Below are 24,802 nucleotides of genomic sequence, written 5' to 3'. Positions count from 1 at the left end.
ATCAAACAAACTAGTAGGCATAAAGACAGTCAAGAACCAAACCTTGCATGATTTGGCAAGAGGGAGGGAACACCATGTTCCCCAGTCTGCTTCAGAGAAAAGGATTCAACGGTAAGTGACCAAAAATCCTCTCTTCTCTTTCAGCAAGGCTGGGGAACACTGGGCCATTGGGCGTTCACAGTTGCCTCCAGGGGAGGGAACGCTCAGGCTGCCTGATCAGAGAACTGTATGCCTAAAGTGGGTGTCATCAGAGAACCTGAAAACACTAAAAACGCATGGACAGAGGACAAGACAGCTGCACGTCAGACTTATTTCACCAAAGCTTTGTGTTATAATGCCCTGGAGATCGCCACTGCAGTTTGTATGGTGCTGGTCGCCTTGCACTACACACCCTTCTTCATAGCTTCGGCTTCCTAACATTAATTTATTAACACTATAGTTTTTTCACTGGTATGCTACGCTGGGCTTTCTGGCTTATGCTGGTGTTTTGGGGTGCCACACCCTGCACCTAGATATAGCGCTAGGGACCCCAAATATACAGAGACGCCTTGATGCTGCTTTGGGGCTTAACCATACATTTGCGCAAATATATGTAACGAAGATCTCTGAATTCTATTATTATGTGGGATTTACATCTAGTTACTGTTATCATTCAGTGTGCTGGGGGAAACAAAATGCCTTTTTTCTTGATATAAAAAGATATCCAAGCAATTGAGAATGCCAATCAGCAGTGTTCAAACTCTAATTAAGAAGTGGAAAATGAGGGATTCTGTGGAAACCAAATCACGGTCAGGTAGACCAACAAAAATTTCAGCCACAACTGCCAGGAAAATTGTTCCGGATGCAAAGAAAAATCCACAAATAACTTCAGCTGACATACAGTACTCTCTGAAAAAAAGTGGTGTGGTTGTTTCAAGATGCACAATAAGGAGGCATTTGAAGAAAAATGGGCTGCATGGTCGAGTCGCCAGAAGAAAGCCATTACTATGCAAATGCCACAAAGCATCCCGCTTACAATACTCCAAACAGCACAGAGACAAGCCTCAAAACTTCTGGAACAAAGTAATTTGGAGTGATAAGACCAAAATTGAACTTTTTGGCCACAACCATAAACGTTACATTTGAAGAGGAGTCAACAAGGCCTATGATGAAAGGTACACCATTCCTACTGTGAAACACGGAGGTGGATCGCTGATGTTTTGGGGATGTGTGAGCTACAAAGGCACTGGAAACTTGGTCAAAATTGATGGCAAGATGAATGCAGCTTGTTATCAGAAAATACTGGAGGAAAATATACACTCATGAGCCCGGAGCTGCACATGGGACGTACTTGGACGTTTCAACATGACAATGATCCAAAACACAAGGTCAAGTCGACCTGTCATTGCCTACAGAAGAATAAAGTGAAGGTTCTGGAGTGGCCATCTCAGTCTCCTGACCTCAATATCATTGAGCCACTCTGGGGAGATCTCAAACGTGCAGCTCATGCAAGACAGCCCAAGAATTTACAGGAACTGGAGGCTTTTTGCCAAGAAGAATGGGCAGCTTTACCATCTGAGAACATAATGAGCCTCATCCACAACTACCACAAAAGACTTCAAGCTGTCATTGATGTTAAAGGGGGCAATGGGGGTAAGTCTGAGTTGATCGCAGCAGGAACTTTGTTAGCAGTTGGGCAAAACATGTGCACTGCAGGGGAGGCAGATATAACATGTGCAGAGAGAGAGATTTGGGTGTGGTGAGTTCAATCTGAAATCTAAATTGCAGTGTAAAATTGGGATTTTTGTTTACTTACCGTAAAATCTCTTTCTCTGAGTCCATCTGGGGGACGCTGCGCCGTTACTTGTGGGTTAGAGGTGTGTGGTAGTGGAGTTTGGCACAGAACTATCAAAAGCTGACTCCTCCCCCCTCTAACCCCTCCCATCTCCTTCCTGCTCAGCCCTGTTCAGTTAACGTTTAGCCAAGCCAAAGGAGATAGACCAGAATAAAAAATTAACCAATTAAACCAGACAACCTATGGGAGGGATCGCAGCGTCCCCCAGATGGACTCAGAGAAAGAGATTTTACGGTAAGTAAACAAAAATCCCAATTTCTCTGTCCTCCATCTGGGGGACGCTGCGCCGTTACTTGTGGGACTTCCCAAAGCAAGCTAATGAGAGGAGGGAGACGTTGACGGCATAGCAGTCTGTAAAATACGACGCCCAACAGAGGCAGTCTCCAAACCAAAAGTATGAAACCGGTAAAAAACTTTGTGAACGTATGGACTGACGACCAGTTCGCCGCCCTGCATAGTTGCTCAACAGATGCACCACCGCGAACAGCCCAAGACGCTCCAACTGCTCTAGTCGAATGAGCCCTAATTGAGTCAGGAACCGAAACGTTTGAGGACACGTAAGCCTGTCTGATGGCCGAAGTTACCCAACGGGCCACAGTGTTCTTAGAGGCAGGCCAACCTCGTTTGGGAGCATCAATCAATACCAACAAGGAATCCGTACGACGGAAAGACTCCGTGCGAGACAAATAAATACGTAAGGCCCGAACAACATCCAAGAGAGCCAAATGGGAATCCTCCCCCTGAGAAGAAGACGGATTAAAAGCTGGAAGAACGATGTCCTGATTTAAATGGAATGCTGAAACAACCTTTGGAAGAAATGAAGGCTTTGTCCGCAGCACTACCCGATTTTCATGAAACACTAACAAGGGCGGCCTGCAAGAAAGAGCCGCCAACTCAGACACTCGTCTAGCTGAGGCAATCGCCAAAAGAAAAACAACTTTTTGTGTTAGATAACGTAGTTCCACAGATTCTAGAGGTTCAAATGGAGAATTTTGAAGAGCCTTAAGTACCAAGTTTAAATCCCAGGGAGGAATCGGAGGAACAAAAGGTGGTTGAATTCGAAGTACTCCCTGCAGGAATGTTTGAACCTCTGGGATGATTGCTAATTTCTTTTGAAAAAGAACCGACAAGGCCGAAACCTGACCCTTCAGGGAAGAAAGTTTTAAACCTTTGTCAAGACCCTCCTGGAGAAAGGAGAGCAGGCGAGGAAGTCTAAACAAATGCGGAGTCAAGTTCCTTTTCTCGCACCAAGCAATGTAAATACGCCATACTCTATGGTAAATGCCAGAAGTCACCGGCTTTCTAGCCCGAATCATTGTCTGAACAACCGCACGAGAAAGACCCTTTGCCTTCAAAATGTTGGATTCAAGAACCAAGCCGTCAAAGCCAGCCGATTTAAATCTGGGTGGCGACAAGGTCCTTGAAGAAGAAGATCTGGTCGCAGAGGGAGGTGAAAGGGATCTCCGACGACCATGCTGCTTAGAAGAGTGTACCACTGTCGGCGCGGCCAATCCGGAGCCACCAGAATTACTGCAAGGCCTTCTCGCCGAATGCGTTGGAGTAGACGTGGGAGCAATGGAATTGGTGGGAACACGTAACCCAGCTGAAATTGCCACGGAGCTGTTCGTGCATCGATCAGAAATGCTTGAGGATCCTGAGTTCTTGATCCGTAAACAGGAAGTTTTTTGTTGAGGCGTGATGCCATCAGGTCTATGTCTGGCATTCCCCAGCGATCCACTAGAGAAAGAAACACTTCCTGGTGAAGTTCCCATTCTCCCGGATGAATCGTGTGACGACTCAAAAAATCTGCTTCCCAGTTTTCGACTCCCGGAATGTGAATTGCTGAAATCACGGGAATCCAATGCTCCGCCCACGTGAGAATCTGAGCAACCTCTCTCATTGCAGACCAGCTGCGATTTCCTCCGTTTGTTGATGTAAGCCACTGCCGTGGCATTGTCGGATTGCACCCGAACTGGATGGCCCTGCACCATGGTCTGAATCCGATCGCTCTCAATTCCAGAATGTTGATCTGTAGTTTTGACTCTTGATTGCTCCAGCGCCCCTGTAAATGAGTCTGGAACACTGCTCCCCAACCGCTGAGGCTTGCGTCCGTGGTTACCATCATCCAAGACCAGACCGTGAACGGCGCACCCTTCCTCAGATTGTGACTGTGAAGCCACCAGTAGAGCGACTGACGAGTTCTTATCGACAAGCGTATCAACTGCAGTTCGAGACGTGAATCCGTCCGAGTCCAACAGTGGAGAATCTGAGCTTGAAGAGGTCGGGCGTGGAATCTGGCGTATGGAACTGCCTCGAATGAGGACACCATCTTGCCCAGTACCTGCATGCATCTGAGGACTGACACTGCCGGCAATTTTAACAGGGTTCTGATTCTGGCTTGTAAGTCCTGAATCTTGTCTGTAGGAAGAAACACCTTCTGGCTGTTGGTGTCGAATAGAAGACCCAGAAAAACCATTTTCTGTGACGGGAGTAAAGACGACTTTGGAAAATTGATTATCCACCCGAACGACTGTAGAGTCTCTATCGTTAGACGCAGGTTCTGAGTGAGAATCTCCGGTGACGGGGCCTTGATCAACAAGTCGTCCAAGTATGGGGTGATGTTGACCCCTTTGCAACGGAGAACTGCGACGACATGACCCAGGACCTTCGTAAAAACCCGGGGAGCCGTAGAGAGACCAAAGGGAAGGGCCCGAAACTGAAAATGCCACGGACCTACTGCAAATCTCAGAAGGGATTGATGTCCTATCCAAATTGGAACATGTAGGTATGCGTCCTTTATGTCTATTGAAGCCAAATATTCCCCTGGCTCCATGGCTGCGATAATGGAGCGAATGGATTCCATCCTGAATTTTTGGGATGAAAGGTACGGATTGAGAGCTTTTAGATTTAGAATGGGTCGAAACGAACCGTCCGGCTTGTCTACGAGAAAAAGACCCGAGTAAAAGCCCCGACCTCTCTGAGGAGCTGGGACCGGAAGGATTACTCCATTTTGTAATAATGTTGCTGTTGCCTGAAGGAGAGCTTGACGTCTGGAGGGGTCGTCTGGGAGAGGTGTGACAAATAGTCGGGTTGGGACTGTCTCTTCGAAATCCAACATATATCCTCTGGAAATGACCCCTATTACCCACCGATCTGGTTTCGATAGGAGCCACACTTCCCTGAAGTGAAGTAAACGAGCCCCAACCTGTATTGATCCCTCCAGAGGGCCCGAAGCGTCATGCCTCAGGCTTGTCGGCAGGCTTACTGGCCGGTCTGCGAGTAGCCTGAGCTCCTCTACCTCTGAATGATCCCCTCCGTGGAAATCTGGAGAAGGGTCGAAAGGACTGGAAGTTACCTCTGCCCTGCGTACGAAAGGACCGAAATCTTGTAGGTTTTGGTTTGTTAGGAGCAGACGGAAGGAAAGGGCTCTTTCCTCCCGTAGTATCTGAAATGATCTTCTTTAACTCTGATCCAAAGAGAAACTCGCCTTCAAAAGGAACTGCCGTCAAGGTCTGCTTTGAGTCCGAATCAGCATTCCAAACCCTAAGCCAAAGAGATCGTCTTGCGGATACTGTTAAGGCAGAAACACGGGACTGTAGCGCCACCGAATCCAATAAGGCTTCACCCACGTAAGTAAGGGCCTCAGAAATCTGTTCTGCTAATTGAATGGCCTTCGACGGATCGTCTGACTGCATCCCAGATACAACCTGTGCAAGCCACTCATCAACGGCTTTAAGCACCCAGGCACTCGCCAGAACTGGACGGAGAGAGACACCTGATAAGGAAAACATAGATTTTAGTAATGCTTCTATCTTCCTATCGGTAGAGTCTTTTAAAGTCACAGACTGTACTGACGGAATAACCGTAGCTTTTGCTAAATGCGAAATAGGAGCGTCTACCTTTGGGGCAGTTTCCCAAAATTTTGTATCCTCCTCTGTAAAAGGATATAGAAATTTTAACTTTTTAGGAGCTTGGAAACGCGAATCCGGTTTTAGCCAGGGTTCTTTTAAAATATCCGCAAAGTGCGAGTAAGAAGGGAAGGCAGTAACTTGTCTCTTCTGTCGTTTGAAGAAAGGGGAAGAAGTCTCGGCTACTGCCTCATCCTGAATATTAAGGGTCTGACGAATGGCTTCGATTAGTAGCCTAACACCTGAACTAGTAGATAAATCCTCATCTTCCCAAGCCGAATTTTCGTCCCATTCAGGATCTACCTCCCCTTCTTCCAATGGAGATGTCAGAGTATCCAACTCCTCTCCCGGAAACGCAATAGCGGGCAATGGCTGCGTTCGCTTAGAAGCCGCCGAACTACTGGACGAATTTACAAATTTATTTACAGACTGAGTCAAATCAGTGAGACACTTTCCCATATTCTGGGCCCACAGCGGTTCCACCTGAGTCTGGGCCAAAGCTGCTTCCGACCTTGACTGACGCAAATCTGAAATTGCATCCACCATGGCCTTGACCCAAGGGGGCATTGACTGATCAGTGGATCTGGCCTGCTGATCTGCCGCTGGTGCACCCGAGCATGATGTACAGAGGGTCCCTGCATCAGCACTCCCCTTAGCCAGCTTTGTGCCACATTGTGAACATGAGAAATAAACCACTGAGGTTGTTTTTCCCTTTGTAGGTTTCTCTGGCTTACTGGTCATCCTGTACTCTGGTGTACTATGTCCTGTCCCCCAAGTTTGTGTGATCCCCCCCCCTGTTATACTTGCGGTTTTTGTGTAGTGTAATCCCCCTCCGTAGCACAGCGTCCCCCTGTCTGCAGGCAGAGAAGATGGCGCCGTGACCAGCAGCGCGCGCGCGGGCAGAGCTGAGCGGGAAGACGGCTCTGCCCGCCTGACGTCACTCCTCTCACTCTCCGTCAAAACCGGAAGTTCGGCTCCCGTGCGCTGCTACACAGCGGTTGTCACGGCAGCACAGCAACGGTCCAGGGAGTGAATAACACCCTCCCGGACCTAAACACAGTCCGTCCACATCACATTCCACCCCAGTTCAGCCATCCGGCTGTCTGTGGATGGTCGCGCGCTTCGGGGGGGGGGGGGGGGGGGGGGACGATGTATAGATAAGAATAGATTCCCCATTAGCAATAGGAAATAGGGACAGCCCAATACTGTCAATGACAGATTGTGGCTGTCCAGTACCTGATGCTGCTTTCTTCTCTCTCTCTCTCTCTGAAGGCCCCAGTGACCAAGGTATAGTGGCCTCCATGCAGCAGTCTGGAATGGGATACTAACCCCTTCCACTGTTATACCTGTCACCTGTAAACAGGGACTAGGTATTTGTGAAAAAAAAAAAAAATAAACAGAAAATCTAAAGAGAAATAAAAACTGTGTCTGTACCCCACAGGCACAAAACTAAAACTGAACAGGGCTGAGCAGGAAGGAGATGGGAGGGGTTAGAGGGGGGAGGAGTCAGCTTTTGATAGTTCTGTGCCAAACTCCACTACCACACACCTCTAACCCACAAGTAACGGCGCAGCGTCCCCCAGATGGAGGACAGAGAAAATAAAGCAGCCAGTATTTACCCTGCACAGACACAAAATAACCCACCCAAATCTAACTCTCTCTGCAAATGTTATATCTGCCCCCCCTGCAGTGCACATGGTTTTGCCCAACTGCTAAAAAATTTCCTGCTGCGATCAACTTGGAATTACCCCCAATATATGGTATTAAGAACTGGGGTACGTAAACTTTTGATCAGGGTCATTTGGGTAGTTTCTGTTGTCATTATGATTTAAAAAGAGTAAACACAGTTGTTTGACAATAAATGGCTTCACCCAACCACTAATCATGAGTGAAAGAAAAGTTTGTGAGTTATCATTCATATTCTCTGACAAATGGCCAGAAAATCACAAATTCTCCTCGGGTATGTAAATTTATGAGCACAACTGTAATATATATATATATATATATATATATAGATATATATATATATATATATATATATATATATATATATATATATCTATCTTTATTTTACACATACTGGCGAGTGTGAGATACAGTAATATACAGTGCACATAGATACACATCATAATTCCACTGGGTACTCGCTGGTATAGCAGACACAGATGAAAAATGTAACAGGTCACTGAGCAACTGCACAACCATTTACAGAACTGTAAAGGCAATAATAGTAGAAAGATAATTATACTCATCGATCCACCAGCAGTTGTAGAGGAGAGGAGCAGAGCTAAGACTTGCACCAGGACACAGGAACTGAGCAGCACATCATGGGGACTGAGGAGGAAATCTTCAGTAGCCTGTACTAATGGCTGTGCACAGCACAGGGGAGACCATGACACATAGGGGCCTATTTCAGACCTGATCGCTCGCTGGGGTTTTTTTTTTTTGCAGAACTGCGAACAGATAATCGCTGCCCATTAGGGGAGTGTATTTTAGCTTTGTAAGTGTGCGAATGCATGTGTACCAGAGCTGTACAAACAAATCTTGTGCAGTCTCTGAACAGCCCAAGACTTACTCAGCCGCTGCGAACACTTCAGCCTATCTGGGACTGAAATTGACATCAAGAACCCTCCCTGCTAACGCTTGGACACGCCTGCGTTTTTCCAACCCCTCCCTGAAAACGGTCAGTTACCACCCACAAACGCCTTCTTCCTGTTAGTCTCCTTGCGATCACCCGTGCAAATGGATTCTTCGCACAAACCCATTGCTGAGCAGCAATCCGCTTTGTACCTGTGCGACGCACCTGCGCATTGCGGTGCATACGCAGTTCTGACCTGATTGCAGCCCCCATAGGGAGAGTGACAAAAATACACTTATGTGTCAATCCAGAGGTTGTAGATGAGAGGCGCCCCTCCTTGCATGTGAAATGGTACGCAGTAACTATGACTATACCACATCTGTTAAAATGTGGAGAGGAGACCAGCAGCCAAGGCTCCGCCCCCTCACTCAGTGCATTCACTCTCCGCCAAGGTCCTTCTCCCGTGTTCAGGAAGGGGACAGCACCAGGGATATGAACCAGCCAGCCCCACACGGCAGACAGCTGCCATGTGCAACCGGAAAATATGGCACTGCCATTCAGGACAGCGCTGCCACTGTTGCACCTTCTAGAAGGGCAAGAGCGCACACTGTCTCCAGGTCCAAGCAGTCTCTGTAGAGACCATATGTCAGCATGCAGGGACAGGAGCTCTGATAGGAGCCAGTATCTGCTATGTGTAAAAGGAAAGTGACCCCATTAACGATCCCTCTCATCTTGCTTTAGCTACAGTACTTACGCCAAGATCCGGAATGCTTCTCTTCCTGGAACTTGGTAAATGGAGTTAGGTTTCTATGGAGGCTGCTTGTGTAGCTGAAAATTGGGAAACACAGCAGATAGCTGTAATATGTGCTGCGGTTCCCTATAAATGGCACAAAATAAGAATTTACTTACCGATAATTCTATTTCTCATAGTCCGTAGTGGATGCTGGGGACTCCGTCAGGACCATGGGGAATAGCGGGCTCCGCAGGAGACAGGGCACATCTAAAAAAGCTTTTAGGTCACATGGTGCGTACTGGCTCCTCCCCCTATGACCCTCCTCCAAGCCTCAGCCAGGTACCGTGCCCGGACGAGCGTACACAATAAGGAAGGATCTTGAATCCCGGGTAAGACTCATACCAGCCACACCAATCACACCATACAACTTGTGATCTGAACCCAGTTAACAGTATGATAACAAAACGAAGTAGCCTCTAAAAAGATGGCTCACAACAATAATAACCCGATTTTTGTAACAATAACTATGTACAAGTATTGCAGACAATCCGCACTTGGGATGGGCGCCCAGCATCCACTACGGACTATGAGAAATAGAATTATCGGTAAGTAAATTCTTATTTTCTCTAACGTCCTAGTGGATGCTGGGGACTCCGTCAGGACCATGGGGATTATACCAAAGCTCCCAAACGGGCGGGAGAGTGCGGATGACTCTGCAGCACCGAATGAGAAAACTCCAGGTCCTCTGTAGCCAGAGTATCAAATTTGTAAAATTTTACAAACGTGTTCTCCCCTGACCACGTAGCTGCTCGGCAAAGTTGTAATGCCGAGACTCCTCGGGCAGCCGCCCAAGATGAGCCCACCTTCCTTGTGGAGTGGGCCTTTACAGATTTAGGCTGTGGCACGCCTGCCACAGAATGTGCAAGTTGGATTGTGCTACAGATCCAACGTGCAATCGTCTGTTTAGACGCAGGAGCACCCATCTTGTTGGGTGCATACAATGTAAACAACGAGTCAGTTTTTCTGACTCCAGCTGTCCTTGAAATATATATTTTTAATGCTCTGACAACGTCCAGTAACTTGGAGTCCTCCAAGTCGCTAGTAGCCGCAGGCACCACAATAGGCTGGTTTAAGTGAAATGCCGAAACCACCTTAGGGAGAAATTGAGGACGCGTCCTCAATTCTGCCCTGTCCGAATGGAATATCAGATATGGGCTCTTGTATGACCAAGCTGCCAACTCTGAAACTCTCCTGGCAGAAGCCAGGGCCAACAGCATGGTTACCTTCCATGTAAGGTATTTTAATTCTACCGATTTTAACGGCTCAAACCAATGAGATTTGAGAAAATTTAGAACCACGTTCAAATCCCACGGTGCCACTGGAGGCACTATTGGGGGTTGTATATGTAGTACACCTTTGACAAAAGTTTGTACTTCAGGCACTGACGCCAATTCCTTCTGGAAGAAAATTGATAAGGCCGAAATTTGAACTTTAATAGACCCCAATTTTAGGCCCATAGACAATCCTGCTTGCAGGAAATGTAAGAATCGACCCAATTGAAATTCTTCCGTTGGAGCCTTCTTGGCCTCACACCACGCAACATATTTTCGCCAAATGCGGTGATAATGTTGTACAGTCACTTCCTTCCTAGCCTTAATCAAGGTAGGAATAACTTCCTCTGGAATGCCCTTTTCTTTTAGAATCCGGCGTTCAACCGCCATGCCGTCAAACGCAGACGCGGTAAGTCTTGGAACATACAAGGTCCCTGCTGAAGCAGATCCCTTCTCAGAGGTAGAGGCCACGGATCCTCCGTGAGCATCTCTTGAAGTTCCGGATACCAAGTTCTCCTTGGCCAGTCCGGAGCCACCAGTATCGTTCTTACTCCTCTTTTCCGTATAATTCTCAGCACCTTTGGTATGAGAGGCAGAGGAGGGAACACATACACTGATTGGTACACCCACGGTGTTACCAGAGCGTCCACAGCTATTGCCTGAGGGTCTCTTGACCTGGCGCAATACCTGTCCAATTTTTTGTTGAGGCGAGACGCCATCATGTCTACCTTTGGTTTTTCCCAACGGTTCACAATCATGTGGAAAACTTCTGGATGAAGTCCCCACTCTCCCGGGTGAAGGTCGTGTCTGCTGAGGAAATCTGCTTCCCAGTTGTCCACTCCCGGGATGAACACTGCTGACAGTGCTATGACATGATTCTCCGCCCAGCGCAGAATCCTTGCCGCTTCTGCCATTGCACTCCTGCTTCTCGTGCCGCCTTGTCGGTTTACGTGGGCGACTGCCGTGATGTTGTCGGACTGGATCAACACCGGCTGACCCTGAAGCAGCGGTTTTGCCAGACTTAGAGCATTGTAGATCGCTCTTAGCTCCAGTATATTTATGTGAAGAGACGTCTCCAGGCTTGACCACACGCCCTGGAAATTTCTTCCCTTTGTGACTGCTCCCCAACCTCGTAGGCTGGCATCCGTAGTCACCAGGACCCAGTCCTGTATGCCGAATCTGCGGCCCACTAACAGATGGGCAGTCTGCAGCCACCACAGGAGAGACAACCTTGTTCTTGGTGACAGTGCTATCCGCTGATGCATGTGCAGATGCGATCCGGACCATTTGTCCAGCAGATCCCACTGAAATGTCCGTGCATGGAATCTGCCGAATGGAATCGCTTCGTACGAAGCCACCATCTTTCCCAGGACTCTTGTGCATTGATGTACTGACACCGTTCCTGGTTTTAGGAGGTTCCTGACAAGTTCGGATAACTCCCTTGCTTTTCCCTCCGGGAGAAACACCTTTTTCTGAACCGTGTCCAGAATCATTCCCAGGAACAGCAGACGAGTTGTCGGGGTCAATTGAGATTTTGGAAGATTCAGAATCCACCCGTGTTGCTGGAGCACTACCTGGTTTAGTGCTACACCGACTTCCAGCTGTTCTCTGGACTTTGCCCTTATCAGGAGATCGTCCAAGTAAGGGATAATTAATACGCCTTTTCTTCGTAGAAGAACCATCATTTCGGTCATTACCTTGGTAAAGACCCGAGGGGCCGTAGACAAACCAAACGGCATCGTTTGAAACTGATAATGACAGTCTTGTATCACGAACCTGAGATACCCTTGGTGTGAGGGGTAAATTGGGACATGCAGATAAGCATCCTTTATGTCCAGGGACACCATGAAGTCCCCGTCTTCCAGATTCGCTATCACTGCTCTGAGTGACTCCATTTTGAACTTGAATTTCTGTATGTACAGGTTCAAGGATTTCAGATTTAGAATAGGTCTTACCGAACCGTCCGGCTTCGGTACCACAAATAGTGTGGAATAATACCCCTTTCCCTGTTGTAGGAGGGGTACCTTGACTATCACCTGCTGAGAATACAGCTTGTGAATGGCTTCCAAAACCGACGTCCTTTCTGAGAGAGACGTTGGTAAAGCAGACTTTAGGAACCGGCGAGGGGGAAACCTTTCGAACTCCAGCATGTAACCCTGAGATATTATCTGCAGGACCCACGGGTCCACTTGTGAGTGAGCCCATTGATTGCTGAAAATCTTGAGTCGACCCCCCACCGTTCCTGGGTCCGCTTGTAAAGCCCCAGCGTCATGCTGATGGCTTTGTAGAAGCCGGGGCGGGCTTCTGTTCCTGGGCAGGGGCTGCGTGCTGCCCTTTCTTACCCTTTCCTCTGCCTCTCGGCAGATAAGACTGTCCTTTTGGTCGCTTTTTATAGGAGCGAAAGGACTGCGGCTGAAAAGACGGTGTCTTTTTCTGTTGTGAAGGGGTCTGAGGTAAAAAATAAGAATTTACTTACCGATAATTCTATTTCTCGGAGTCCGTAGTGGATGCTGGGGTTCCTGAAAGGACCATGGGGAATAGCGGCTCCGCAGGAGACAGGGCACAAAAAAGTAAAGCTTTACTAGGTCAGGTGGTGTGCACTGGCTCCTCCCCCTATGACCCTCCTCCAGACTCCAGTTAGGTACTGTGCCCGGACGAGCATACACAATAAGGGAGGCATTTTGAATCCCGGGTAAGACTCATACCAGCCACACCAATCACACCGTACAACTTGTGATCTAAACCCAGTTAACAGTATGACAACAGAAAGGGCCTCTTAAAGATGGCTCCTTAACAATAACCCGAATTAGTTAACAATAACTATGTACAAGTATTGCAGATAATCCGCACTTGGGATGGGCGCCCAGCATCCACTACGGACTCCGAGAAATAGAATTATCGGTAAGTAAATTCTTATTTTCTCTATCGTCCTAAGTGGATGCTGGGGTTCCTGAAAGGACCATGGGGATTATACCAAAGCTCCCAAACGGGCGGGAGAGTGCGGATGACTCTGCAGCACCGAATGAGAGAACTCCAGGTCCTCCTTTGCCAGGGTATCAAATTTGTAAAATTTTACAAACGTGTTCTCCCCCGACCACGTAGCTGCTCGGCAGAGTTGTAATGCCGAGACCCCTCGGGCAGCCGCCCAAGATGAGCCCACCTTCCTTGTGGAGTGGGCTTTTACAGTTTTAGGCTGTGGCAGGCCCGCCACAGAATGTGCAAGTTGAATTGTGTTACAAATCCAACGAGCAATCGACTGCTTAGAAGCAGGTGCGCCCAACTTGTTGGGTGCATACAATATAAACAGCGAGTCAGATTTTCTGACTCCAGCCGTCCTTGCAATGTATATTTTTAAGGCTCTGACAACGTCCAACAACTTGGAGTCCTCCAAGTCGCTAGTGGCCGCAGGCACCACAATAGGTTGGTTCAGATGAAATGCTGATACCACTTTAGGGAGAAAATGCGGACGAGTCCGCAGTTCTGCCCTATCCGAATGGAAGATTAGATAAGGACTTTTATAAGATAAAGCCGCCAATTCAGATACTCTCCTGGCAGAGGCCAGGGCTAGTAACATAGTCACTTTCAATGTGAGATATTTCAAATCCACCTTTTTCAATGGTTCAAACCAATGGGATTTGAGGAAATCTAAAACTACATTTAGATCCCACGGTGCCACCGGAGGCACCACAGGAGGCTGTATATGCAGTACTCCCTTGACAAAAGTCTGGACCTCAGGGACAGAGGCCAATTCTTTTTGGAAGAATATTGACAGGGCCGAAATTTGAACCTTAATGGATCCCAATTTGAGACCCATAGATAATCCTGATTGCAGGAAATGTAGGAAACGACCCAGTTGGAATTCCTCCGTCGGAACCTTCCGATCCTCGCACCACGCTACATATTTTCGCCAAATGCGGTGATAATGTTTCACGGTGACTTCCTTCCGTGCCTTAATCAAGGTAGGAATGACTTCTTCTGGAATGCCTTTCCCTTTTAGGATCTGGCGTTCAACCGCCATGCCGTCAAACGCAGCCGCGGTAAGTCTTGAAAAAGACAGGGACCCTGCTGTAGCAGGTCCCTTCTCAGAGGTAGAGGCCACGGTTCGTCCGTGAGCATCTCTTGAAGTTCCGGATACCAAGTCCTTCTCGGCCAATCCGGAACCACTAGTATTGTTCTTACTCTTCTTTGCCGTATGATCTTCAATACCTTTGGTATGAGCGGCAGAGGAGGAAACACATACACTGACTGGTACACCCAAGGAGTTACCAGTGCGTCCACAGCTATTGCCTGTGGATCTCTTGACCTGGCGCAATATTTGTCCAGTTTCTTGTTGAGGCGAGACGCCATCATGTCTACAATTGGTCTTTCCCAACGGTCTATTAACATGTTGAAGACTTCTGGATGTAGACCCCACTCTCCCGGATGAAGATCGTGTCTGCCGAGGAAGTCTGCTTCCCAGTTGTCCACGCCCGGGATGAACACTGCTGACAGTGCTATCACGTGATTCTCCGCCCAGCGAAGAATCTTGGCAGCTTCTGCCATTGCACTCCTGCTTCTTGTGCCGCCCTGCCTGTTTACATGGGCGACCGCCCTGATGTTGTCCGACTGAATCAACACCGGCTTTCCTTGCAGGAGAAATTCCGCCTGGCTTAGAGCATTGTAGATTGCTCTTAGTTCCAGAATGTTTATGTGAAGAGACTTTTCCAGACTCGTCCATACTCCCTGGAAGTTTCTTCCTTGTGTGACTGCTCCCCAGCCTCTCAGGCTGGCGTCCGTGGTCACCAGGATCCAATCCTGAATGCCGAATCTGCGGCCTTCTAATAGGTGAGCCTTCTGCAACCACCACAGAAGTGACACCCTTGTCTTTGGTGACAGGGTTATTCGCAGGTGCATCTGCAGATGCGACCCTGACCATTTGTCCAACAGATCCCTTTGGAATATTCTTGCATGGAATCTGCCGAATGGAATTGCTTCGTAAGAAGCCACCATTTTTCCCAGGACTCTTGTGCATTGATGTACTGACACTTTTCCTGGTTTTAGGAGGTTCCTGACCAGATCGGATAACTCCTTGGCTTTTTCCTCTGGAAGGAAAACCTTTTTCTGAACCGTGTCCAGAATCATTCCTAGGAACAGCAGACGAGTTGTCGGGATTAAATGGGATTTTGGAATATTCAGAATCCACCCGTGTTGTCTTAGCACCTCTTGAGATAGTGCTAAAGCTGTCTCCAGCTGTTCTCTGGACCTTGCCCTTATTAGGAGATCGTCCAAGTATGGGATAACTAATACGCCTTTTCTTCGAAGAAGAATCATCATCTCGGCCATTACCTTGGTAAAGACCCGAGGCGCCGTGGACAATCCGAACGGCAGCGTCTGAAACTGATAGTGACAGTTTTGAACAATGAACCTGAGGTACCCCTGGTGTGCGGGGTAAATCGGAACGTGTAGATACGCATCCTTGATGTCCAAGGATACCATAAAGTCCCCTTCTTCCAGGTTCGCTATCACTGCTCTGAGTGACTCCATCTTGAACTTGAACTTTTTTATGTAGAGGTTCAAGGACTTCAGATTTAGAATAGGCCTTACCGAGCCATCCGGCTTCGGTACCACAAATAGAGTGGAATAATACCCCTTTCCTTGTTGTAATAGGGGTACTTTGACTATCACCTGCTGAGCGTACAGCTTGTGAATGGCTTCCAACACCCTCTCCCTTTCGGAAGAGACGGTTGGTAAGGCAGACTTCAGGAAACGATGAGGAGGATCCGTCTCTAATTCCAACCTGTACCCCTGAGATATTATCTGCAGGATCCAGGGGTCTACCTGCGAGTGAGCCCACTGCGCGCTGTAATTTTTGAGACGGCCCCCCACTGTCCCCGAGTCCGCTTGAGAGGCCCCAGCGTCATGCTGAGGTTTTTGCAGGAGCCGGGGAGGGCTTCTGTTCCTGGGAAGGAGCTGCCTGTTGGTGTCTCTTCCCTCTTCCTCTGCCTCGTGGCAGGTACGACAAGCCCTTTGCTCTCTTATTTTTGTAGGAGCGAAAAGGCTGCGGTTGAAAAGTCGGTGCCTTTCTCTGTTGGGGAGTGACTTGAGGTAAAAAAGTGGATTTCCCGGCAGTAGCCGTGGCCACCAAGTCTGATAGACCAACTCCAAATAACTCCTCCCCTTTATACGGCAAAACCTCCATGTGACGTTTTGAATCCGCATCGCCTGTCCACTGTCGTGTCCATAAGGCTCTTCTGGCTGAAATGGACATAGCACTCACCCGAGATGCCAGTGTGCAAATATCCCTCTGTGCATCACGCATATAGATAAATGCATCCTTTATTTGTTCTAACGACAGTAAAACATTGTCCCTATCTAGGGTATCAATATTTTCAATCAGGGATTCTGACCAAACTACTCCAGCACTGCACATCCAGGCAGTTGCTATAGCTGGTCGTAGTATAACACCTGCATGTGTGTATATATTCTTTTGAATAACTTCCATCTTTCTATCTGATGGATCCTTAAGTGCGGCCGTCTCAGGAGAGGGTAACGCCACTTGTTTGGATAAGCGTGTGAGCGCCTTGTCCACCTTAGGGGGTGTTTCCCAGCGCGCCCTAACCTCTGGCGGGAAAGGGTATAATGCCAATAACTTTTTTGAAATTATCAACTTTTTATCAGGAGCAACCCACGCTTCATCACACACGTCATTTAATTCTTCTGATTCAGGAAAAACTGTTTGTAGTTTTTTCACACCATACATAATACCCTGTTTTACGGTATCTGTAGTATCAGCTAAATGTAACGTCTCCTTCATTGCCAAAATCATATAACGTGTGGCCCTACTGGAAAATACGTTTGAATTTCTACCGTCGTCACTGGAATCAGTGCCCGTGTCTGGGTCTGTGTCGACCGACTGAGGCAAAGGGCGTTTTACAGCCCCTGACGGTGTTTGAGGCGCCTGGACAGGCATTAATTGATTGTCCGGCCGCCTCATGTCCTCAACTGACTGTTTAAGGGAAGATAAACCATCACGTAATTCCACAAATAAAGGCATCCATTCTGGTGTCGACCCCCTGGGGGGTGACATCTGCATATTTGGCAATTGCTCCGCCTCCACACCAATATCGTCCTCATACATGTCGACACCACGTACCGACACACACCGCAAACTCACAGGGAATGCTCTAATGAAGACAGGACCCACTAGCCCTTTTGGGGAGACAGAGGGAGAGTCTGCCAGCACACACCACAAAGCGCTATATATACAAGGGATATCCTTATATTAAGTGCTCCCTTATAGCTGCTTTAATATATATATATATAGCCATTAATGTGCCCCCCCTCTCTGTTTTACCCTGTTTCTGTAGTGCAGTGCAGGGGAGAGACCTGGGAGCCGTTCTGACCAGCGGAGCTGTGACAGAAAATGGCGCCGTGTGCTGAGGAGATAGGCCCCGCCCCTTTTTCGGCGGGTTCTTCTCCCGCTATTTTTCCAGTCAGGCAGGGGTTAAATATCTCCATATAGCCCCTATGGGCTATATGTGAGGTATTTTTAGCCTTGTATAAGGTTTATATTTGCCTCTCAGAGCGCCCCCCCCCAGCGCTCTGCACCCTCAGTGACTGCCCAGTGAAGTGTGCTGAGAGGAAAATGGCGCACAGCTGCAGTGCTGTGCGCTACCTTATGAAGACTGAGGAGTCTTCAGCCGCCGGTTTCCGGACCTCTTCACGCTTCAGCATCTGCAAGGGGGTCGGCGGCGCGGCTCCGGGACCGGACTCCACGGCTGGGCCTGTGTTCGATCCCTCTGGAGCTAATGGTGTCCAGTAGCCAAGCAGCAAATCCACTCTGCATGCAGGTGAGTTTACTACTTTCCCCCTAAGTCCCACGTTGCAGTGATCCTGTTGCCAGCAGGACTCACTGTAAAGAAAAAAAAACCTAAACTAAACTTTCTCTAAGCAGCTCTTTAGGAGAGCCACCTAGATTGCACCCTTCTCGTTCGGGCACAAAATCTAACTGGAGTCTGGAGGAGGGTCATAGGGGGAGGAGCCAGTGCACACCACCTGACCTAGTAAAGCTTTACTTTTTTGTGCCCTGTCTCCTGCGGAGCCGCTATTCCCCATGGTCCTTTCAGGAACCCCAGCATCCACTTAGGACGATAGAGAAAGGTGGATTTGCCGGCAGTTGCCGTGGTCACCAGGTCCGAAAGACCGACCCCAAACAATTCCTCTCCTTTATATGGCAATACTTCCATATGCCTCTTGGAATCCGCATCACCTGACCACTGTCGCGTCCATAAACTTCTTCTAGCAGATATGGACATCGCGCTTACTCTTGATGCTAGAGTACAAACATCCCTCTGAGCATCTCGCATATAAAGAAAAGCATCCTTTAATTGCTCTAGAGTCAATAAAATACTGTCCCTATCCAGGGTCTCAATATTTTCAGTCAGAGAATCCAACCACACTACCCCAGCACTGCACATCCAGGCTGAGGCTATTGCCGGTCGCAGTATAACACCCGTATGTGTGTATATACTCTTCAGTGTAGTTTCCAGCCTCCTATCTGCTGGATCCTTGAGGGCGGCCGTATCAGGAGACGGCAACGCCACTTGCTTTGATAAACGTGTGAGCGCCTTATCCACCTTAGGGGGTGATTCCCAGCGCGCCCTAACCTCTGGTGGGAAAGGGTATAATGCCAACAACTTCTTTGAAATTAGCATTTTTCTATCGGGGGTAACCCACGCTTCATCACACACATCATTCAATTCCTCTGATTCTGGGAAAAATACAGGTAGTTTTTTCACCCCCCACATAATACCCCTTTTTGAGGTACCAGTAGTATCAGAGAGCTGCAAAGCCTCCTTCATTGCCGTGATCATATAACGTGTGGCCCTATTGGAAAATACGTTTACTTCCTCACCGTCGACACTAGATTCATCTGTGTCGGTACCCGTGTCGACTGACTGAGGTAAGGGACGTTTTACAGCCCCTGACGGTGTCTGAGATGCCTGAACCGGTACTAACTGGTTTGCCGGGCGTCTCATTTCGTCAACTGACTTTTGTAATGTGCTGACATTATCACGTAATTCCATAACCAAAGCCATCCATTCCGGTGTCGACTCCCTAGGGGGTGACATTACCATCATCGGCAATTGCTCTGCCTCCACACCAACTTCGTCCTCATACATGTCGACACACACGTACCGACACACACAGCAGCCACACAGTGAATGCTCTATTGAAGACAGGACCCTCCTAGCCCTTTGGGGAGACAGAGGGAGAGTTTGCCAGCACACACCAAAAGCGCTATACAGTATATAACAACCCTAGAAGGTGTTGTTTTTATATATGCGCTCTCAATATATATTTATATCGCCAATTTATGCCCCCCCTCTCTTTGTTACCCTGTTTCTGTAGTGCAGTGCAGGGGAGAGTCGTGGGAGCCTTCCTCACCAGCGGAGCCGTGCAGGAAAATGGCGCCGAGTGCTGAGGAGAATAAGCTCCGCCCCTTTTCCGGCGGGCTTTTCTCCCGGTTTTTCTAATAAACTGGCCTGGGTTAAATACATACATATAGCCTTAATGGCTATATGTGATGTATTTATTTGCCTCTAAGGTACTCTATATTGCTGCCCAGGGCGCCCCCAGCAGCGCCCTGCACCCTCCGTGACCGAGATCCGTGAGCCGTGTAGCAACAATGGCGCACAGCTGCAGTGCTGTGCGCTACCTCTATGAAGACTGAAGTCTTCTGCCGCCTGTTTCCGGACCTCCGTTCTGCCGTTCTTCAGCGTCTGTAAGGGGGATCGGCGGCGCGGCTCCGGGACGAACCCCAGGCTGACCTGTGTTCCGACTCCCTCTGGAGCTCAGTGTCCAGTAGCCTAAGACTTCAATCCTCCTGCAGGCAGGTGAGTTGCAAGTCTCTCCCCTAAGTCCCTCGTTGCAGTGCTCCTGTCGCCAGCAGGAGACACTGATTAGAAACCTAAAAAAAACTTTTCTAACTAGCTCTTTAAGAGAGCCACCTAGATTGCACCCTCTCGGACGGGCACAAAAACCTAACTGAGGCTTGGAGGAGGGTCATAGGGGGAGGAGCCAGTACGCACCATGTGACCTAAAAGCTTTTTTAGATGTGCCCTGTCTCCTGCGGAGCCCGCTATTCCCCATGGTCCTGACGGAGTCCCCAGCATCCACTAGGACGTTAGAGAAATAGAGGATACTTATTTGCTATGTTTTTGGAAGATATCCTGCACATAATAATTGATAAATAGGACCCTTAATGTCATTTAAATATCTGGCCTAGCCCATTCCATTTGCAATTCAACCTGGCACATGTATCTACGTGCCTATCATGCTACTCTTCCCCATGTGTGTTTTGGTCTTGTTATGTATGTATACTGTCTGAGAGCGGTGGCTATCAGAGACCAATTCCTTGTGTATTGTGCACCGATATACTTGGCAATAAAGTGATTCTGATTCTGGTCCTATAAATACATAACATTACACTTTAATATAGGGCACATTCCATTAATAATGCCTTATCTACCCATTTACTCTCACCAACAGATTATTTTACACAATACATCTTGATCTGTTTATATATGAATTATGCACATATACAGATAAATTTGCTCAAATATTGAGATACAAAATGTACGATGCCTTATTTTTGAATCACTGAAAATCTTGCTTTCTGGAGTATGATTAATTGTAGAAGATACCAGTCGCCAGCTGAAAAAACAGGCACTACGTTAGCCTATATTTATTATATGAACTGAACTCTGGAGATACATCATATGTCGCCTATGTTCAGGCTTTGGAAATTTACATAGATAATTAAATCAGGCAGAAACAGCATCATATAAGGAGGAGATCATTTTAAAAATAGGCCCTTTAGAGATTGTGTTACTTCAGTGCAATAGGAGTTTCAGTCTTGGGGGCATATTTAGCACAATCCGCAGGACTATGCGACCTGTCACCGGCCCACAATCTGAGCGTCCGATATCGTGTGCATGACGGCATTACGCTGCACAGAGGTGGCGGCGCTGTAAGTGCAGCATTGACCTGAGTGTCCTGAGGATGCGCTGATTGGCTGTACAGGCTGCCTGTCTGAAGCATTTTAAGGATGCTCTGGTGGCGCTGCAGCAAAGATCCTGGCTGCAGGATGCAGTTTCAGGCACTCTACTAGCCAGAAGCAAAGGCAATAGGGTGGTGACAGTGCTGTCTACATAGCTCTGTGCTGTTGCACAGGTGGCATGTCCCAAGTTACGGCCCTAACAATCCACATTTTTAATACAGATGTGGTAAATAGTTTTCACAGAAATTTGCAAAGTGAAAATATTTTCATGCAAATTTACCAATGTTCTCTTAATGCCAGTACTCACTGGCAGATGTGGGGAGAGATGTGTGCTGAGTGAACCGCTCAGCACACATCTCTCCCCCCGCTCAGCACAGCGCGACGTGTGCTGAGCGTGCGGGGGGAGACGACGGGCGCTCATTTCACCCAGCGGGTGAAATGAGCGACCTGCTAGGCCAATCTAGCACCAGGGATAGCGATGCACGGGGCTGCGCATCGCTGTGAGGGGTACACACGAAGGGATCGCTGCATAAAATCTAAGCAATCTAGTCAGATTGCTTAGATTTTAAGCAGCGATTGCTCCGTGAGTACCCCCCTTTACCAGGAGATGGACTCTGATTACACCCCATTCTGGCAAAGAGCTGGAAGCAGTGTGATAGCATAACGCATCACCAGGTCTGCAGGTTAGTATCCCAAAGGCTGCTATAGGATAACACAACCCCATCGCTTTCTATGGGGGCTGAGAAGCTGTCAGATTTACCAAGCTCACAATGATAAGCATTCCTGACCTTGGCCCCCCAGCCAACGCCACCTGAAGCCCCTGTCCACATATGTGCGGCTTCATACATACCAGCGGTGTAACCACATCCTGTACTGCGATTTAGAGCGCTAATATCGCAGCCAGATAGAATTGCATTGATAAATGGGACCCTGTGAGCTCAGCGTCCTGCCTGGGAATGCCTAGCTGCCTGCTGTCACATTACTAGGGGATAAATGTATTATAGCGACTATAACACTTCCTGCTTCACCTCATTACCAAGGCGAAGCTAGAAGGGACATCGACAAAATGTATACATATCTTGTCTGCTTATTCCTCCACCGGCGATGCCCCCTGAGCACACAGCGTATTCGCGCAGTGCTGATGCGCTGTGTCTCCATGCCCGGCTGGCTCCAATGAGCATGAGCGGGATTTCGTTACTCACAGGAGATCCCCTGCACAGTATGGAGCCAGTACCTGCCACAGCCAGAGATAGGGCATCCCCACTTGCAGTATTTGAAATCGATAACTGCAAGTGACCGTCACTGACCGTTCAAACATTGCCCCCTCATATCGGCCTGCTATCTGTTAATCACAGGTTCTCAAACTCGGTCCTCAGGACCCCACACGGTTCATGTTTTGCAGGTCACCTGTAGATTTTTAGGGGGAGAGTCAAATGTTTGAAAAGTCAGTTGGGAGTCTATTTTTCCCTAACTAATAGGAAAAAAACAGACACCCAACCGACTTTTCAAACATTTGAATTCCAACCTTAAAATGTGACAGTTGGTGATACACAGTGCAGCTGCCGGGTGACATGGAAAACGTGAACCGTGTGGGGTCCTGAGGACCGGGTTTGAGAACCACTGTGTTAGATCACAGCTCCAATATGGACAGGGGCGCTTCACCGAGGCGGCACCGCAGCTGTCATACATGGGGAAGAAGCGATATTAGTGCACATAATGCGTGCTGATACTGCTCCCCCATAACGGAGGGTAATACATTTACCCCTAGGTGTGATCACAGTGTGGGTGTGTATAATGTATGGCGGTGGGGTAACTTGCCTAGAGTAGGGGGTGAGTCCGGCTCCCTTCAGCTGGATCTCCCAGCGCTCCCCGGTCGGGTTTAACACTTCCCCCAGGTACATGGCCGCTCCGTCCCCCAACTGTCCAGCGAAGCTCCCGAACTGGTGGCCGCAGTAGCAGTGGGCGGCCGGCCTGGAGCCAGGGAACAGCTGGTTGCCGCAGAAGTACTCGGCAGCGTCTTCCTCCTCTTCCTCCCCGAGCTGCAGACCGAGCAAGGCCAGTGCGGGCTGGGACAGCGCCACCACCATGGGGTTCTGCACCGGTGTGGGGCGCACTGGCGAGAAGCAGGCCCCCGGGACCTGCCGGGACCTCACCGCGTCCTCATCCTGCCCGTCTCCGGGCTCCACGGGCAGACAGCGCAGCGCCCGGTTATCAAAGCGCAGAGACCGGAGGCTCGACGCCGGGCAGGCGGAGGACTGCAGCGCACGCTTCATCACACCCAGTGCCCCCGTGATTAGTGTGTCCATCCGCGAGCCTGGGATCCCTTGTATCGCACCAGACCGCCCCAATACACAGCAGGCACGAGTCAGGTTCCGGGCCATCCGCGTGCCCTAAACACGGGCAACTGTAAACACACAGTCACATGACCCACAAGGGGCGTCCCTGCGGCACCGCCTCCTGAGTGACATGACTCCAGTTCCTGCAAAGGGGATCCGGGCTTTTAGTCGACATACATTAGGTCAACACCATAATGGTCAACAACACAAGGCCGACATAGACAAAAGGTTGAATAAGAAGTGAATAAGAAGCTTACTTCAGCCTCGTGATAGACATGTGGTTGACACATTTATTTTTTTACTTTTTCCTTCTTTGACTATCCGTGACACAAATCATACACTTTAGTAACCTTGTTGCGAGTGGAACTAGACACCGTGCCCAATTTCTGGTCCCAGAAGCCCAAATTGTCCACACTAACCCTAAATATGCAAAAAAAAGTGTGTTGACCATTATGCTGACTTTTTGACCCTGTTGACCTTTTCCAGTGTCGACCTTTTGACCATGTTGACCATATGGGGCATGTAAGCCTTCTATACCACACTCCCTGCAGAGTGCCGATGTGCCCAACTGTTGCGCTAGGGATGGCCATCGGTACCCTTGCCATCAATGGTTATCATCAACTGAAATTTAAGTTTTGCCATCGATGATAGGCTACCATCAATGGTTGCTGTTATCAAATACTCGTGCTGCTGCACATGTGCAGAAGAGGATTTGTTGCGCTAAAGTCAGAAACGGAATAAGTGGGCAAATCCTGCAGAATTCTTGGTGCCCTGTGTCAGAGAGAGAATTGGCACCTCCCCCATTTTCAAATATTGACATAAGGCACATGCCTCGTGGGGAAGGGGCATGACAAAATTGATCCCAGAGAAATCCCATGCTTGTGTGTGTGTATAATATATATATGGAGAGAGAGAGAGAGAGAAAAAGGTAGTAGATCCGGTGCCTTTCGTGTATTGGATGATGTAGTGCAGGGGTGGCCAAACATTCGATCATGATCGACTGGTCGATCGCGGACATGCGACCAGTCGATCGCGATCCGC

General features: G+C 48.6%; 1 protein-coding gene across 1 annotated transcript in view; it reads right to left on the bottom strand.

The window, feature by feature from the left end:
* SELENOO (selenoprotein O) overlaps nucleotides 1-23,870 on the bottom strand; it is a 67,797-nt gene extending 43,927 nt beyond the window's left edge. Inside the window, exon 1 of the mRNA XM_063927150.1 lies at nucleotides 23,244-23,870. Within this exon, the coding sequence (XP_063783220.1) occupies nucleotides 23,244-23,806 (563 nt within the window). The 5' untranslated portion in view covers nucleotides 23,807-23,870. The remainder of the gene's footprint in view (nucleotides 1-23,243) is intronic.
* Nucleotides 23,871-24,802: the final 932 nt, after the last annotated feature.

The sequence above is a fragment of the Pseudophryne corroboree genome, chromosome 6 (genome assembly GCF_028390025.1).
Source record: "Pseudophryne corroboree isolate aPseCor3 chromosome 6, aPseCor3.hap2, whole genome shotgun sequence".
Lineage (NCBI taxonomy): Eukaryota > Metazoa > Chordata > Amphibia > Anura > Myobatrachidae > Pseudophryne > Pseudophryne corroboree.
The sequence above is the reverse complement of the archived record's forward strand: the minus strand, read 5'-3'. Positions and strand labels throughout refer to the sequence as shown.